The 18,373-nt window shown below is 37.8% G+C and overlaps 1 protein-coding gene across 1 annotated transcript in view; it reads left to right on the plus strand.

Annotated features, from left to right (window-relative positions):
• MOV10 (Mov10 RISC complex RNA helicase) overlaps nt 1–18,373 on the plus strand; it is a 349,433-nt gene that overhangs the window by 33,594 nt on the left and 297,466 nt on the right. Inside the window, exon 2 of the mRNA XM_053706650.1 lies at nt 9,594–9,832. Within this exon, the coding sequence (XP_053562625.1) occupies nt 9,594–9,832 (239 nt within the window). The remainder of the gene's footprint in view (nt 1–9,593; nt 9,833–18,373) is intronic.

Genomic DNA, 18,373 nt, shown 5'->3' on the forward strand with positions numbered 1-18,373 from the left:
CCCTTCATCCGTGTCCTAAAGCTTTGGTATTGGTTCCCACAAGTAAGGATGACGCCGTGGACCGGACACACCTATGTTGGAGAAAACAGAATTTATGTTTACCTGATAAATTTCTTTCTCCAACGGTGTGTCCGGTCCACGGCCCGCCCTGGTTTTTTAATCAGGTCTGATAATTTATTTTCTTTAACTACAGTCACCACGGTACCATATGGTTTCTCCTATGCAAATATTCCTCCTTAACGTCGGTCGAATGACTGGGGTAGGCGGAGCCTAGGAGGGATCATGTGACCAGCTTTGCTGGGCTCTTTGCCATTTCCTGTTGGGGAAGAGAATATCCCACAAGTAAGGATGACGCCGTGGACCGGACACACCGTTGGAGAAAGAAATTTATCAGGTAAATATAAATTCTGTTTTTGGAACTCCGTGCGATTTTCAGAACTCTTCAGTTCTGGCCTCTTCTGAAGAGAGAGTAGTTTATTTGTTTTCAGACGGACAATGTCACCACCGTGGCGTATGTCAATCATCAAGGTGGGACTCGGTCTTCAAGCTATGAAAGAAGTATCTCGGATACTTGTATGGGTGGAATCCAGCTCCTGTCTAATCTCTGCGGTTCACATCCCAGGTGTAGACAATTGGGAAGCGGATTATCTCAGTCGCCAGACGTTACATCCGGGCGAATGGTCTCTTCACCCAGAGGTATTTCTTCAGATTGTTCAAATCTGGGGACTTCCAGAAATAGATCTGATGGCCTCTCATCTAAACGAGAAACTTCCCAGGTATCTGTCCAGATCCAGTGATTCTCAGGCAGAAGCAGTGGACGCGTTGTCGCTTCCTTGGAATTATCATCCTGCCTATATCTTTCCGCCTCTAGTTCTTCTTCCAAGAGTGATTTCCAAAATTCTAATGGAACGTTCGTTTGTACTGCTGGTAGCTCCAGCATGGCCTCACAGGTTTTGGTATGCGGATGGCCAGTTGCCAACCTTGGACACTTCCGTTAAGACCAGACCTTCTATCTCAAGGCCCATTTTTCCATCAGGATCTCAAATCATTAAATTTGAAGGTATGGAAATTGAACGCTTGATTCTTAGTCATAGAGGTTTCTCTGACTCAGTAATTAATACTATGTTACAGGCTCGTAAATCTGTGTCTAGGAAGATTTATTATCGAGTCTGGAATACTTACATTTCTTGGTGTTCTTCTCATAAGTTCTCCTGGCATTCTTTTAGAATTCCTAGAATTTTACAGTTTCTTCAGGATGGTTTGGATAAAGGTTTATCTGCAAGTTCTTTGAAAGGACAAATCTCTGCTCTTTCTGTTCTTTTTCACAGAAAGATTGCTAATCTTCCTGATATTCATTGTTTTGTGCAGGCTTTGGTTCATAACAAGCCTGTCATTAAGTCAATCTCTCCTCCTTGGAGTCTTAATTTGGTTCTGAGGGCTTTACAGGCTCCTCCGTTTGAACCTATGCATTCTCTGGATATTAAATTACTTTCTTGGAAAGTTTTTTTTTTTTTGTTCCTTTTGGCCATCTCTTCTGCTAGAAGAGTTTGAGTTATCTGCTCTTTCTTGTGAATCTCCTTTTCTGATTTTTTTCATCGGGATAAGGCGGTGTTGCGGACTTCATTTCAATTTTTACCTAAGGTTGTGAATTCTAACAACATTAGTAGAGAAATTGTTGTCCCTTCATTGTGCCCTAATCCTAAGAATTCAAAGGAGAGATCTTTACATTCTTTGGATGTAGTAAGAGCTTTGAAATATTATGTTGAAGCTACTAAAGATTTTAGAAAAACTTCTAGTCTATTTGTTATCTTTTCTGGTTCCAGGAAAGGTCAGAAAGCTTCTGCCATTTCTTTGGCTACTTGGTTAAAGTCTTTGATTCATCATGCTTATGTGGAGTCGGGGAAGTCCCCGCCTCAAAGGATTATGGCTCATTCTACTAGGTCAGTTTCTTCTTCCTGGGCTTTTAGGAATGAAGCTTCTGTTGATCAGATTTGCAAAGCAGCAACTTGGTCTTCTTTGCATACTTTTACTAAATTCAACCATTTTGATGTTTTCTCTTCTTCTGAAGCAGTTTTTGGTAGAAAAGAATTTCAGGCAGCTGTTTCAGTTTGATTCTTCTGCTTATGATTTCAGTTTTTTTCATTATTCGGATTAAAACTTTTGATTTGGGTTGTGGATTATTTTCTCAGCGGAATTGGCTGTCTTTATTTTATCCCTCCCTCTCTAGTGACTCTTGCGTGGAAGTTCCACATCTTGGGTATCTGCTATCCCATACGTCACTAGCTCATGGACTCTTGCTAATTACATGAAAGAAAACATAATTTATGTAAGAACTTACCTGATAAATTCATTTCTTTCATATTAGCAAGAGTCCATGAGACCCACCCTTTTTGTGGTGGTTATGATTTTTTTGTATAAAGCACAATTATTCCAATTCCTTATTTTTGATGCTTTCGCTCCTTTCTTATCACCCCACTTCTTGGCTATTCATTAAACTGAATTGTGGGTGTGGTGAGGGGTGTATTTATAGGCATTTTGAGGTTTGGGAAACTTTGCCCCTCCTGGTAGGAATGTATATCCCATACGTCACTAGCTCATGGACTCTTGCTAATATGAAAGAAATGAATTTATCAGGTAAGTTCTTACATAAATTATGTTTTTTCTTCCTCCCTTGCGTGCAAGAGGCTATGGAGGCGGGTTCTGGTACTAGGGTATCGTCATGGATTAATGCCCTATCTCCCTATTTTGGGAGTGCTCCTTCTTTAGGGAAGGGAAATGTGCAAGGGTTCCGTATCTATTATGAGCCACCTGTAGTGGCTGAATGGTTTGCCTAGCAAGCGGAAGGTTTGCAGTTTGCAACTAGCTGCAGCGATTACATCTGGAATGTGTGTTCATAAGCTGTCTGGCTGTCGTGGTAGCATGCCTGATGCTAGTAAATAGTTAGGGGTTCGTTCCTCTTAGACCCTCCGTTCTCTCTTGGCGGACTTTGCCAGCCTTTTTTGGGCTTGGTCCGTTTCTCAGAGGGGGGTCTGACCGTGTACTTCTGTTGGCCCTTTTATCTTCCCTGGTGGGGGGGGGGTTTATCAGGTGTTCCTTCCTCCACTGGTTACATTTTACTGCTGATGTTTGATATCCTTTTGGGGTCTGTATTCGTCCGGGACAGGAGTTGTCGATGATATCTGGCACTCTCTGTGGGATGGGGTCCCATGAGGGCTTAGGGTCAGTTTTGCTGCACTGGAGCTTGCAAGTCTGTCCGTTGTGATTCTGTGTTTCACAGAGAGCCCTTTTTGTCTGCTGGGACAGTTAGTTCCTCCATCCTGTCGGTGGGCTCTGGGTTACCTTCAGTCCTGATATGGGTTTCCTACCTATATGTGACTAGGTTTATCAGTTGTATCTGCTGGACTAGGGTTTTGGGGAGCTTGTGGCTCCTTGGCACACCATCAGTCATATGGGGTTGTGTTGGAGGATCTGAGGGTGGATTTTGTTCCTTGCGATCGCTCTCTCATTAGTTGGGAGTGTCACTCTGGGGGATAGGATCTTGTCTGTCTAGAGAGTTCGTCTCCTGGGTTGCTGTTTTGTAACAACCTTAGTTTTGCTTGTCTTGGGGCTTTCTTCCCTAGTCTGATGGTCCTTTGGATCTCCTTCGGGTACTCCGTTCTCTCCTTTGGGGTAGGGAGAGGTACTTCCTTTGGGTATTTCGTGAGATGGGAGCCTGCGGGACTTGGCCCCTCGGAGGCATTGTGCTTAGTAGAATTTAAATATTTTGAGTGGTCTCCATCACTGCTTTGCTGGTGGTTTAACTGATGGGCAGTTACACTTTTTTTTTTTTTTTTTTTTTTTTATGGGTTATAAAAGGCTGTGGTGCATTTCGAAGGGACCGCGATCTGTAACCACCCTTTGCTTGCATTCAGTGTCCTCTATAGCTTGGGTATTTGTTTTCCTAAAAGTAATGAATGCAGCTGTGGACTCTTCCCGTTTTTAAGAAGAAAAACTTAAATGATGCTTACCTGATGATTTTCTTTTCTTCTGACGGGAAGAGTACACAGCTCCCTGCCCGTGTTTTATCAATGAGGCGGCCGTAGTTTAGTTTCTTCTTCTGGCACCTTTTTCACCCTGATATTTCTCCTACTGTTCCTTGTTCCCTCGGCAGAATGACTGGGGGATGAGGGGAGTGGGGGAGGTATTTAAGCCTTTGGCTGGGGTGTCTTTGCCTCCTCCTGGTGACCAGGTTCTGTATTTCCCACAAGTAATGAATGAAGCCGTGGACTCTCCATGTAACGATGGAAATTTAAATTACCAGGTAAGCATAATTTATGGTTTTTAATTTTTTTTTTTTTTTTTTTTTTTTTTTTTAAACTTTTGTATTTGATTTCTCATAAAATGGCTGTTTTTATTTTATCCCTTCTTTATTTTATCCCTCCTTTATTTTGTTACTCGTGGACTTCCACATCTTGGGTATTATATCCCATACGTAACGGCTCGTAGACTCTTGCCACCTATATGAAAGAAAACAACATAATTTATGTAAGGACTGTCAGTATATCCCGGGTTATAACTCAATGTATATTTAATAATTATCCTTTAAACTGAACCCTCAATCAATATGCATATACTAAAACCATAAAATTAATATAAATTTCTGAATTCTTTTTATTAGTTGATATCTAAACACATTGAAATATATTTGTAGGAACCAGATTATGAGTCAATATTATACACGTTTAAAACTATTAAAGTATGCTATGCAAAGTTCATAAAAGTTTACCTTTTAAAACTAGCCTTATTCACAATAGCCTTTCATTCAATTAACACAATGATATTCCAAGATTTTAGCTACTAACATTCAACAGTACAATCGTCTATATAGATACAATTTGTTCTAATACAATTCTAATTAGGACACTAAAAGTACATATATTCTTAATGTAAACAGTCACTTTAAATGTCCTAATCTAGCTGAAATAAATTCTTATTTACTTATAATTAAAACCAATTTTTATATATATATATATATATATATATATATATATATATATATATATATATATATAAATAATTTTTTTTAAATTTTTTTTGCAAAGACAAACAACTTAAAATTTAGGATTAGTTTAAAATACTCAGGCTATGAATATAAGCTAAAATACAAACTGCTCTCTTTAATCTATTATTTATAGCAACAATGAATGTTTGTTTTAAATGTTTACCTATGTTTAAAATATTAAAAATTAGAACCATACATTACCAAAGATGACCAAATTGATAATTCAGTTTCAAAACTTGTTTGTCCCACCTCATATAAAGATAAGTGTAATTGCAATTGATAAGAAAAAGTATGGCCCACTTTGCTTATAGTTTGACTGTGTCCCACGCAACAGTTTTCAGTCAGTTTAGCAAAATCCTTAGCAGCCAGTCTCTTCCCCTATCCTGCCTACAACTTATATTGTCTAATCATATGTGTGAAAAATGGGATGCCCTTGAAAACCTTGTCCTTTCTTATTGGTTCATTTTGGGAATGTATGTTGTCAGGGAGATGCATCCTTGTCAACAACCAATCGTCTCCTGGCTGCAACTCCTGCATTGCAACACCGGATTTTGGCCACCGGGGGCAACATGACAAACTGATTCATTCAACCATTTCTAACATTTTTTAACAATTTAATTTTTATAAAGTGATCATTTATCAGACCATAACTTTTTTTCATCAATCACCTACAACCAAAATTCCAGACAGGGTAGCATCATGTCAATTTCTTGATTATTTTAATATGAAACATCAAATTCTTTAATATCATATTACATTAAAGTAATTTATATTGCTAACTGTTCCAAAATTAATAGCATTTAAAATCCTGATATATATATTCATACAAATACAGCATGTTTTATATTCAGTACTGCACTGTATCCCAACATGAATATAATATATTCCATATTTTTAAAAAATCCTGAATGCATGAATCTTGTCTATGTTCCATATTCATAGGACATCTTGTTATTATATGTCTGAAAAATATAGAGATACAGATTAATATTTCATATCTGTATATCTCTCTTTGAGAGGATACAATACACAGGATATCATTTAAAATATCAATTAGATATGTACTTCTTAGATGCCTGGAATGAAAGCGATAATTGTACAAAAATCCAGCAGATTATACATTGTTATATAGTTATTTAAATTTTCAGGCTGTATAAAAATAAATAAATAATTGAATTCAAGTAGTTACACTATAACATGTGTCTTTGCTGGTCAAATTTTCATTGTCTCCATACACAGCAGGGGTAATTAAACAAGTCTATGCTAATCACTATGTAGTCAGAATTTTACCTGCTTATCTAGTTTATGCTCAGAATACTGTCTCCATACATTCCAGGATGTTACCCCCTACAAAACTATGAGCTTCAAAAACTTATCTTTTAATTAGGATAAACATGTCTTTACCCAGCCAAAACCATTTGGCAGGGGGGGGGGGGTGATTTACAGTGAAATAGCACTGTTGTAAATAGCCTCATATTCAATCAATTCTGTGGTCTCACTATATATATATATATATATATATATATATATATATATATATATATATATATATATATATATATATATATATATATATATATATATATATATATATATATATATATATATATATATATATATATATATATATATACACCACACACACCCTGACAGGACTTACCTGATTTAATTTCTTTCATGGTGGCGAATACCACGAGGCTCACCCAATTACTTAATTTTGTGGTTATTTTTATTTTTTTGTAAAAGCACATCATTTTTTTTTTTTTTCCCTTCTTTTTTATGCTTTTACTCTTTAACCCCTTAACGACACACGTTGTACAGGGTACGTCATACCCAAACTGGCCGCATCACTGCAATACCCCCTTTTTTTTTTTTTTTTTCACACTGATGCAGAGAGCGCCACTCTGTGGCCCTCTCTGCATCGTCCAGAGATGGTGCCGATTGTTGGTGGGTGGGAGCCATTGCAGAGAGGCGGCCCATCGCTGGTGCGTTTCCAGCCAGGTGTGGAAAATCGCTCCCGGGTGCACGCAGAAGCGCGTGTGGGAGGCGGGAGCTTGTGCGCCCGCGATCTTCAGATAGTCTGGAAGAGGGTGGTAGGAGCACTAGGAGATGGTGCTTGCAGAGGAGGGGGGGGGAAATATTTGGAAAGTGATCTGGGTGGGTATTTAGGGGGGCAGCTACACTACAGAAAAAGTGGGGATTCTTTTTATAAAAACCCCAAATTTGTTTGCAAAGTGGGTACTGGCAGCAAAAAGTTAGAGAGCCCTTTGAGGGGGGCTCAGGGCAGTTGGGTGTTTATGGGGAGAAAATATATAACTTAAAAAACGAACAAAAAAAACCAAACCACTTTTATTTTTATACTGGCAGACTTTCTGCCAGTACTAAAGATGGCGGTGACAATAGGGAGGTGGGGGAGGGAAGAGAGCTGTTTGAAAATGGTCAGGGAGGGATCAAGGGGTGGGATGTGTCAGGTGGGAGGCTGATCTCTACACTAAAGCTAAAATTAATCCTTCAAGTTTCCTACAAGTTACCTAATTAACCCAGTCACTGCTGGGGATAATACAAGTGTGGTGCACAGCTGCATTCAGCGGCCTTCTAATTACCAAAAACCAATGCCAAAGCCATATATGTCTGCTATTTCTGAACAAAGGGGATCCCAGAGAAGCATTTACAACCATTTGTGCCTTAATTGCACAAGCTGTTTGTAAATAATTTCAGTGAAAAACCTAAAATTAGTAAAGTGAACTTTTTTATTTTATTGCATTTAGCGATGAAATGGTGGCATGAAATATACCAAAATGGGCCTAGATCAATACTTTGGGTTGTCTACTACACTAAAGTTAAAATTAACCCTACAGGCTACCTAATTAACCCCTTCACTGCTGGGCATAATACAAGTGTGGTGTGCAGCTGCATTCAGCGGCCTTCTAATTATCAAAAAGCAACACCAAAGCCATATATGTCTGGGATCCCCTTTGTTCAGAAATAGCAGACATTTATGGCTTTGGTGTTGCTTTTTGATAATTAGAAGGCCGCTGAATGCAGCTGCACACCACACTTGTATTATGCCCAGCAGTGAAGGGGTTAATTAGGTAGCCTGTAGGGTTAATTTTAACTTTAGTGTAGTAGACCACCCAAAGTATTGATCTAGGCCTATTTTGGTATATTTCATGCCACCATTTCACCGCCAAATGCGATCAAATAATAAAAAAAAAAGCTAACTTTGTAAATTTCAGTGAGAAACCTAAAATTTGTGAAAAACAGTTTGTGCAATTATGGCACAAATGGTTGTAAATGCTTCTCTGGGATCCCCTTTGTTCAGAAATAGCAGAGAAGCATTTACAACCATTTGTGCCATAATTGCACAAGCTGTTTGTAAATTTCAGTGAGAAACCTAAAATTTAGGTTAGCTTTTTTTTTTTATTATTTGATCGCATTTGGCGGTGAAATGGTAGCATGAAATATACCAAAATAGGCCTAGATCAATACTTTGGGTTGTCTAATAAAAAAAATATATATATACATGTAAAGGGATATTCAGGGATTCCTGACAGATATCAGTGTTACAATGGAACTATCGCTAATTTTGAAGAAAAAAGAAAATGGTTTGGAAATGGCAAAGTGCTACTTGTATTTATTGCCCTATAACTTGCAAAGAACATGTAAGCATTGGGTATTTCTAAACTCAGGACAAAATTTAGAAACTATTTAGCATGGTTGTTTTTTGGTGGTTGTAGATGTGTAACAGATTTTGGGGGTCAAAGTTAGAAAAAGTGTGTTTTTTTTTTTTTTTTCTCATCACATTTTATAATTATTTTTTTTTTATAGTAAATAAGATATGATGTAAATAATGGTATCTTTAAAAAGTCCATTTAATGGCGAGGAAAAACGGTATAGAATATGTGTGGGTACAGTAAATGAGTAAGAGGAAAATTACAGCTAAACACAAACACCACAGAAATGTAAAAATATTCCTGGTCCTTAAGGGTAAGAAATTAGAAAAATTGCCTTTTCTTTAAGGGGTTAAAGACCTCACCTCTTGGCTATACGTTAAACTGAGGTGGGCAGGGTATTTATTGGGGTTTGGGAAACTGTGCCTCCTCCTGGTAGGAATGTATTTCCCATACGTAACAGCTTGTGGACTCTCGCCGCCATGAAATTAATTTATCAGGTAAGTTCTTACATAATTTTTTTTCTTTCTTTAATCCAAGTTTAGCAAATCGTTCTATTTGTTTTAACTCCTTATCTTTCCATAAGGACAAAAATATAATTAATACAAATTACTGTTACATGTGCACACGTGCTGCTTATACGCTCCCATTCTTTTCTTTTTTTTTTTTTTTTTTTAAATTTATGCGTTAAAATCACATTAATAATTATTTCTCCGTAGAATCTGAGAAAATGTGTTCATGTATCAGATATTGCTATTGTATCTCTTCCCAACTTGTTTACCTCCCCTTTTGGGTAAATTATTTAGCTAAAAGTTACCAATTTGGAATGGAGTGGAACAAATATGTTTTAGAATAGACTAATCTCATCCTTTTTTACACAGGTCAGAGTTTATAAGCTCGAAGCGTGGAGTTGACGTTATTTCAGACTATGACCTTGACAATGGCCGGATTCGTTTTCGTTTGTCACCCAGTGAGCCAAAAACGTTCCCCATTTCCATCGAGAACACATCTAATGAGCCTGTGCTCTTTGTTCAGTACAAGGCGCTTCGCAGAATGCGCGGCTTTTCATTCCAAGATGAAAATCAAGTATCCAGAACTGAGCCCTTACAACTTATGCCAGGTAAAAACCTGAGACTCTGTTAATGGCAAAAATAATAGGGGAGACTAAAGGGGAGTCATAGCAGTTCTCTAACATCAACTATCCTTTTATTATCTTATTATGGGATAAATAAGTAAATCCATTGTTACTATGTAGCATTTCTACACACCAAAAGTGAAAAAGGAACAGTCTGAATTTGGTATTGGCACATCATAGCGGATCACTTGCGCATACGAGGCGTTAAAAGACTTAATAATCCAAGAATTTTCTCTGTTCCGTCTATTTCAAAATCTATTTGTGTTTTGAGTACCTTGTCCCTATTAAATGTAATTGGTAGATGAAATGCATGTCCCCAAGTAACCCAGACAAATGCAAATGTCTGTCTAACCTTTTAAGCAGCAACATGTTCAGGAAACTGAGACATCTGATCAGATACAAGTAGGTGCTTACCTTAAATATGCTGCTTCAACTGGCTGCACTTCCTTGAAAACTATGCATGGTTAGAGAAAGGGGTGGAGAGAGGTGGTGCATTGTGCCTTGCTTCCAAACCAACCCAGAAGCTGGCCATTATAAATAAGAAGTAGAGATTGTAATTGAATCACTGGTGCTTGGGTTCTGTTCATCCACTGAAGTCAACATTAAAGGGACACTGAACCCAAACTTTTTTTTCTTTAATGATTCAGATAGAGCATGCAATTTTAAGCAACTTTCTCATTTACTCCTATCAAATTTTCTTCATTCTCTTGGTATCTTTATTTGAAAAGCAAGAATGTAAGTTTAGATGCCCCGGCCTATTTTTGGTGAACCTGGGTTGTTCTTGCCGATTGGTGGATAAATTCACCCACCAATAAACAAGTGCTGTCCAGAGGTATGAACCAAAAATTGGCTGCTCCTTTAGCTTAGATGCCTTTTTCAAATAAAGATAGCAAGAGAACGAAGAAAAATTTAATAGGAGTAAATGAGAAAGTTGATTAAAATTGCATGCTCTATCTGAATCACGAAAGAAAAAAATTGGGTTCAGTGTCCCTTTAACCTTTCATGATTCAGATAGAGTATGCAACTTTTCAATATACTTCCATTAATGAAATGTGCACAGTCTTTTTATATTTACACTTTTTTTTGTCACCAGGTCCTACTGAGCATGTGCAAGAATTCAGTATATACGTATATGCATTTGTGATTGGCTGATGGTTGTCACATGATACAGGAGGAGTGGAAATAGAAAAAACTGTGAAATTTGTCAGGAAAAAATCTCTCTATTGAAGTTCAGACTGTTATTGCATTGTCTTTTTATCATGCATTTGTTGATTGTGCAAATCTACTGTATTTACGCTTTGTGCTTTTCAATGTTTGCCCATGTTTCCTTTAAAGGCACATAAAACCCTATTTCTTTCTTGATTCAGATAGAACATAGAATTTTAAACAACTTTCCAGTTTACTTGTGTTATCGAATGTTCTTTGTTTTCTTGTTATCCTTTGTTGAGAAGCTGGGTGTAAGCTTAAGAGTGTGCACGTGATTGCAGCTCTATATGGCAGCAGTTTTGCAACAATGTTATACATTAGCAGGATCACTAGATGGCAGCATTTTTTCCTGTCATGTAGTGTTTGTGGTATATGCACGCTACCTACCTAGGTATCCCTTCAACAAACAATAACATAAGAACGAAGCAAATTTGATAAAAGTAAATTGGAAAGTGTTTTTTTCTTTCATGTAATTGGCAAGAGTCCATGAGCTAGTGACGTATGGGATATACATTCCTACCAGGAGGGGCAAAGTCTCCCAAACCTCAAAATGCCTATAAATACACCCCTCACCACACCCACAAATCAGTTTTACCAACTTTGCCTCCTATGGAGGGTGGGTGAAGTAAGTTTGTGCTAGATTTCTACGTTGATATGCGCTTCTCAGCGATGCTGAAGCCCGTTCCTCTCAGAATGCAGTGAATGACAGAGGGATGTGAGGGAAATTATTACCTATTGAATACAAATGGTCATCCTAACGGGTAGTCTATTTCATAGGTTCTCTGTTATCGGTCGTAGAGATTCATCTCCTACTCCCTTTTTCAGATCGACGATATACTCTTATATACCATTACCTCTAGCTGATTCTCGTTTCAGTACTGGTTTGGCTATCTACTTTATGTAGATGAGTGTCTTTTGGTAAGTATGCTTTTCCTTTTATTAAGACCACTCTCAGCTATGGTTTGGCACTTTATATGTAAAGTTCTAAATATAATGTTTGTACTTATATTTGCCATGATTCAGGTTTATCAGTATATTTCCTTTTTGCAGACTGTCAGTTTCATTTTGGGAAGTGCATATAACAAATAAAAAAAATAATTTCTTACCTGAAATTTCTATTTGACTTTCTTTCTAAATTGCGGGCTGTTCGCAGGTGCGCAAAATGCTATAATTTATTGCGTCATTCTTGGCCCGAGACTTTTTTGGCGCGAGAATTACGTTTGACGTATATTTGTCATTTCCGGCATCTTAGTTGGCGCCGAGAATTTTCACGTAGTCGCGTCATCTGACGCTTATGTTTGTTGCAGAATATTTTGGCGCCAAAAATATTTTGTCAGTTGTGGGCGTCATAAGTCTTCATTTATTTTTGCTTCTGGTTTCCAGAGGCTTATTTTGTTTGCATTTATTCCCATTCCTGAAATTGTCATATAAGGAAATTGATAATTTTGCTTTATATGTTTTTTCTATTACATATTGCAAGATGTCTCAATCTGATCCTGTTTCAGAATCCCACTATTGGAATCCTGCTGCCTGATGTCGGTTCTACCAAAGCTAAGTGCATTTGTTGTAAACTTGTGGTAACTGTACCTCCGGCTGTAATTTGTGATATTGTCATGACAAACTTTTCAAATGCAGACAAAATTTCCAATAAGTAGTAATCCATTACCTGTTTGTTGTTCCTTCAACATCTAATGCTCAGGATATTCCTGTTAATGTGAGAGAATTTGTTTTCTAATTCTTATTCAGAAGGCTTTGTCCTGTTATACCACCACTAGTAAACGTAAAAGGTCTTTTAAAACTTCTCATAAAAATTGATTTGAATTTTTAAGATGACCGACAACATTCTGATTTATCTATCTGGTTCAGAAGATTCTGCCTCAGATATTGACACTGACAAATCTTCATACTTATTTAAAATGGAGTATATTCGTTCTTTATTGAAAGAGGTGTTGATTGCATTAGATATGGTGGAGACTAGTCCTCTGATATTAAAACTAGTATAACGTTTAAAATTCAGTTTTTAAACCTCATGTAGTTATTCCTGAGGTTTTTCCAGTTCCTGATGCTATTTCAGATGTAATTTCTAGGAATGAATAGACTGGATACTTTTACCCTCCTTCAAGGTCTATGAAGCTGTACCCTTTGCCGTCTGATAGACTGGAGTTTTGGGGAAAGATCCCCAAAGTTGATGGGGCCATCTCTACTCTTGCTAAACGTACTACTATTCCTACGGCAGATAGTACTTCTTTTAAAGATTTCTTAGATGGGAAACTTGAATCTAATCTAAGGAAGGCTTATTTATGTTCAGGTCATCTTCTTAGGCCTGCTATTTCTTTGGCTGATGTTGCAGCTGCTTCAACTTTTTGGTTGGAAACCCTAGCGCAACAAGTATCAGATCATAATGTGTATAGCATTGTTAAGTTAATTCAACATGCTAATAATTTCATTGTGATGCCCATTTTTGATATCATTAGATTTGATGTCAGATAATGTCTTTAGCTATTTTAGCTAGAAGAGCTTTATGGCTTAAATCTTGAATTCTGATATGACTTCTAAATCAACGTTGCTATCTCTCTCTTTCCAAGGTAATAAATTTTTGGTTCTCAGTTGGATTCAATTATTTTCAACTGTCACTGGGGGGAAGGGAGCTTTTTTGCCTCAGGATAAAAAAATCCTAAGGGTAAATATAAGGCTGCTAACCGTTTTCGTTCCTTTCGACAAATAAGGAACAGACCCTTGATCCCTTTCCCCTAAGGTGAACGGTTTCCCATTTGGAAGCCTTCTCCAGTCTAGAATAAATCCAAGCCATTTAAAAGATCTAAATCAGCCCCCAAAGTCCGCAATGAAGGTGCGGCCCTCATTCCAGCTCCAGCTGGTAGGGGCAGACTAAATTTTTTCAAGGATGCTTAGGATCAATTCAAACTGGATCAGAATTGGTTTCTCAAGGGTACAGAATAGGTTTCAAAGGAAGACCGCCTGTGAGAAGTTTCCTTTCTCTCACGCATTCCAGTGACCCAGTGTGCCTTCCTGAGGTGTTCAGACTGGAGTATCTGGGTAATTGTGCTAGTTCCTGTTCAGGAACGGGGTCTGGGGTTTTATTCAAATTTGTTCATTGTCCCAAAGAAGGAGAATTCTTTCAGACCAGTTTTGGATCTAAAATTTTTGAATCGTTATGTGAGAATTCCAACATTCAAAATGGTGACTATAAGGACTATTCTGCCTTTTGTTCAGCAAGGGAATTGTATGTCCACAATAGACTTACAGGATGCATATCTTCATATTTCGATTCATCCAGATCACCATCAGTTTCTGAGATTCTCTTTTCTAGACAAGCATTACCAGTTTGTTCTTCCTTTTGGCTAAGTGACAGCTCCAAGGATCTTTTTCCAAGGTTCTCGTGCCCTACTCTCTGTAATCAGAGAGCGGGGTATTGCAGTGTTTCCTTATTTGGACGATATCTTGGTACTTACTCAGTCATTACGTTCTGAAGAATCTCACACGAATCAACTAGTGTTGTTTCTTCAAAAACATGGTTGGAGGATCAATTTACCAATGAGTTCTTTGACTCCTCAGACAAGGGTAACCTTTTTAGGTTTCCAAATAGATTCAGGATCCATGACTTTGTCTCTAACAGACAAGAGACGTCTGAAATTGCTTGCAGCTTGTCGGAACCTTCAGTTTCGATCATTCCCTTCAGTAGCTATGTGCATGGAGGTTTTAGGTCTCATGACTGCAGCATCTGACGCGATCCCTTTTGCTCGTTATCACATGAGACCTCTTCAGCTTTGTATGCTGAACCAATGGTGCAGGGATTATACAAAGATATCACAGTTAATATCCTTAAATCCCAATGTTCGACACACTCCGTGGTGGTTAAATCTCCAGCGTCTAGTTCAAGGGGCTTCCTTTGTTCGTCCAACCTGGACTGTGATCACAACAGATGCAAGTCTTTCAGGTTGGGGAGCTGTCTGGGGATCTCTGACAGAGCAGGGGGTTTGGAAATTTCAAGAGGCGAGATTACCAATCATTATTTTGGAACTTCGTGCAATTCTCAGAGCTCTTCAGTTTTGGCCTCTTCTGAAGAGAGAACCGTTTGTTTTCAGACGAACAATGTCACAACCTTGGCATATGTCAATCATCAAGGTGGGACTCACAGTCCTCAAGCTATGAAAGAAGTATCTCGGATACTTGCTTGGGTGGAATCCAGCTCTTGTCTAATTTCTGCGGTTACATATCCCAGGTATAGACAATTGGGAAGCGGATTATCTCAGTCGCCAGACTTTATATCCAGGAGAGTGGTCTCTTCACCCAGATGTGTTTTTTCAGATTGTTCAGATGTGGGGGCTTCCAGAAATAGATCTGATGGCTTCTCATCTAAACAGGAAACTTCCCAGGTATCTGTCTAGGTCCAGGGATCCTCAGGTGGAAGCAGTGGATGAGTTGACACTTCCTTGGAGTTATCAACCTGCTTCTATCTTTCCGCCTCTTTTTTTCTTCTTCCAAGAGTGATTTCCAAAATCATAATGGCGCGTTAGTTTGTACTGCTGGTGGCTCCAGCATGGCCACACAGGTTTTGGTATGCGAATCTTGTTCGGATGTCCAGTTGCCAACCTTGGCCACTTCCGTTAAGGCCAGACCTATCTCAAGGCCCGTTTTTCCATCAGGATCTCAAATCATTAAATTTGAAGGTATGGAAATTGAACGCTTAGTACTAAGTCATAGAGGTTTCTCTGACTCAGTGATTAATAGTATGTTGCAGGCTCGTACATCTGGGTCTAGAAATATTTATTACCGGGTTTGGAAGACTTACATTTCATGGTGTTGTTCTCATAAATTCTCTTGGCATTCTTTTAGAATTCCTAGAATTTTACAGTTTCTTCAGGATGGTTTAGATAAGGGTTTGTCTGCAAGTTCCTTGAAAGGACAAATCTCTGCTCTTTCTGTTCTGTTTCACAGCAAAATTGCTAATCTTCCTGATATTCATTGTTTTGTACAGGCTTTGGTTCGTATCAAGCCTGTCATTAAATCAATTTCTCCTCCTTGGAGTCTTAATTTGGTTTTGAAAGCTTTACAGGCTCCTCCGTTTTGAGCCTATGCATTCTCTGGACATTAAATTACTTTCTTGGAAAGTATTGTTCCTTTTGGCCATCTCTTCTGCTAGAAGAGTTTCTGAATTATCTGCTCTTTCTTGTGAGTCTCCTTTTCTGATTTTTCATCAGGATAAGGTGGTTTTGCGGACTTCATTTAAATTTTTACCTGAGGTTGTGAATTCCAACAACATTGGTAGAGAAATTGTCCCTTCATTGTGTCCTAATCCTAAGAATTCTTCTTTTTTTTTTTTATTTGTATTCTCTATCTAAATAATGAATTTTTTTGTGTTTAATGTCACTTTAAAGACAACAGAGCTAATGGCAAGGTTGTGATATAGCTAAACATTTTTTTTTTTTTTTTAAATTTTTTTATTATTTTCATGGGAATTAGAAGCAGCCTGCGCATTAGCATTATTAACAGTAAACCAGATAAAAACTGGAAAAAAGTTACAATCACTTCACTGGCTACTATATTTGTTCATTATTACTTGTATTGGACAGTTCTTTAAGATCACTAGCCTTGCAGGTAAAATACTGTTTTGATATCTACTCTAGATATGGGCTACTTATTAAAGAGACTGCACCTTGAGTGGCACTGGCCTTGTGGACAAGCAGTTTTTTCTAGCTATTGTTCTGTCTCAGTGAGTGACGTCTCTATTTTCTGATTTTATGTAATTACTCTTAGGTCTCCCTAAGAGTAAAAGGGGGAAACCAGACGTTGGACTCCTTGCACACATGCCCTAGAGATATGCAACTGCACCTTACTGACGAGGCCCAAGAGAGGCCGAAACGTACGTCTGGGGTTTGTTGTTTGTCTTGTTCAGAGAAGAATTGCCTGGTATTTCGGTGCTGGACTGTCATTGGGCAGGGTCAGACTGATATGCTACAGGATATTTTTTTTCTGTGAAAAAGCATAGTGTGCAAAAAGACTGCACCCTGAGTGGCACTGGCCTTGTGGACAAGCACAGAAGTTTTTCTAGCTATTGTTCTGTCTCAGTGAGTGCGTCTCTCTATTTTCTTGATTCTACTTCTTAAAGAACCAGAAAATACAAAAGATTTTCATAATCAACAAATACCTGATGATAAAAAGACTATGCAATAGCACTTCTGAACTGCAAATGAGTAGTAGATTTTATTCTGACATATTTTCAAAGTTATGTCTATTTCCACTCCTCCTGTATCATGTGATGTGTATCAGCTAATCACAAATGCATATACATAAATATAGTCTGTAAATTATTGCACATGCTCAGTAGGAGCTGGTGACTCAGTGTAAATATAAAGACACATTTTGTCAATGGAAGTAAATTGTAACGTTTAAAATTGCTCCTCTGAAGCATGAAAGTTTAATTTTGACTTGAGTGTGTCCCTAATTATTTGTCAGAGTAATGCATGGCTTGTAATAATAAACTCAGTATGAATGAAAAAAAAAAGTATTCATGACTAGCTTGTTAAGATTACTGTAACAATGTGAGGTATAAAATTATATTTCTTTCATATAAGTGGCAAGAGTCCATGAGCTAGTGACATGGGATATACATTCCTACCAGGAGGGGGCAAAGTTTTCCAAATGCCTATAAATACACCTCCCACTTCACGCATACCTCAGTTTTACAAACTTTGCCTCCTTAGGAGGTGGTGAAAGACGCTTCTAAGCATAGTGAAGCCCAGTTCCTCCCTAAGTACAGTGTTTGACTGAGGGGTGTGAAGGAAGTATTGCCTGATGATGCCATGTTTTCGCGTATGGGAAATCTATTCTAGGACTCTCTGTAAATTCGGTCGCAGGGATTCATTTGCTGCCTCCCTTTACAGATTGATATTATACTCCTCTACCGTTACTTATGCTGATATGTTTCAGTACTGGTTTGGCTGTCTGCTATATATGGATGGGTGTCTTCTGGTAAGTATATATCATTTTTAAGACACTCTCCGCTATGGAAGGCACTTTATAATATAAAAGTCTTAATGTATATTGTAGGGCTGCAACTAACTATTTTCATAATCGATTAATCGGCCGATTTTATTTTTTCGACTAATCGGATAAAAAAAACAATTTTTTTTCCCCCTATAATTAAAATAAAATCCACATACGGAGTGTTATAAATATAAACTTTAGACTAAATCTTTACATTAACACAACACAAAATTGGATATTTTTGTTTAAATTTTGTTTCTTTTTTTTAGCAGCAGAACAAATTTTTAGAATTAAGCAAAACAAAACAACAAACTG

The sequence above is a fragment of the Bombina bombina genome, chromosome 3 (genome assembly GCF_027579735.1).
Source record: "Bombina bombina isolate aBomBom1 chromosome 3, aBomBom1.pri, whole genome shotgun sequence".
Taxonomy (NCBI): Eukaryota; Metazoa; Chordata; class Amphibia; order Anura; family Bombinatoridae; genus Bombina; species Bombina bombina.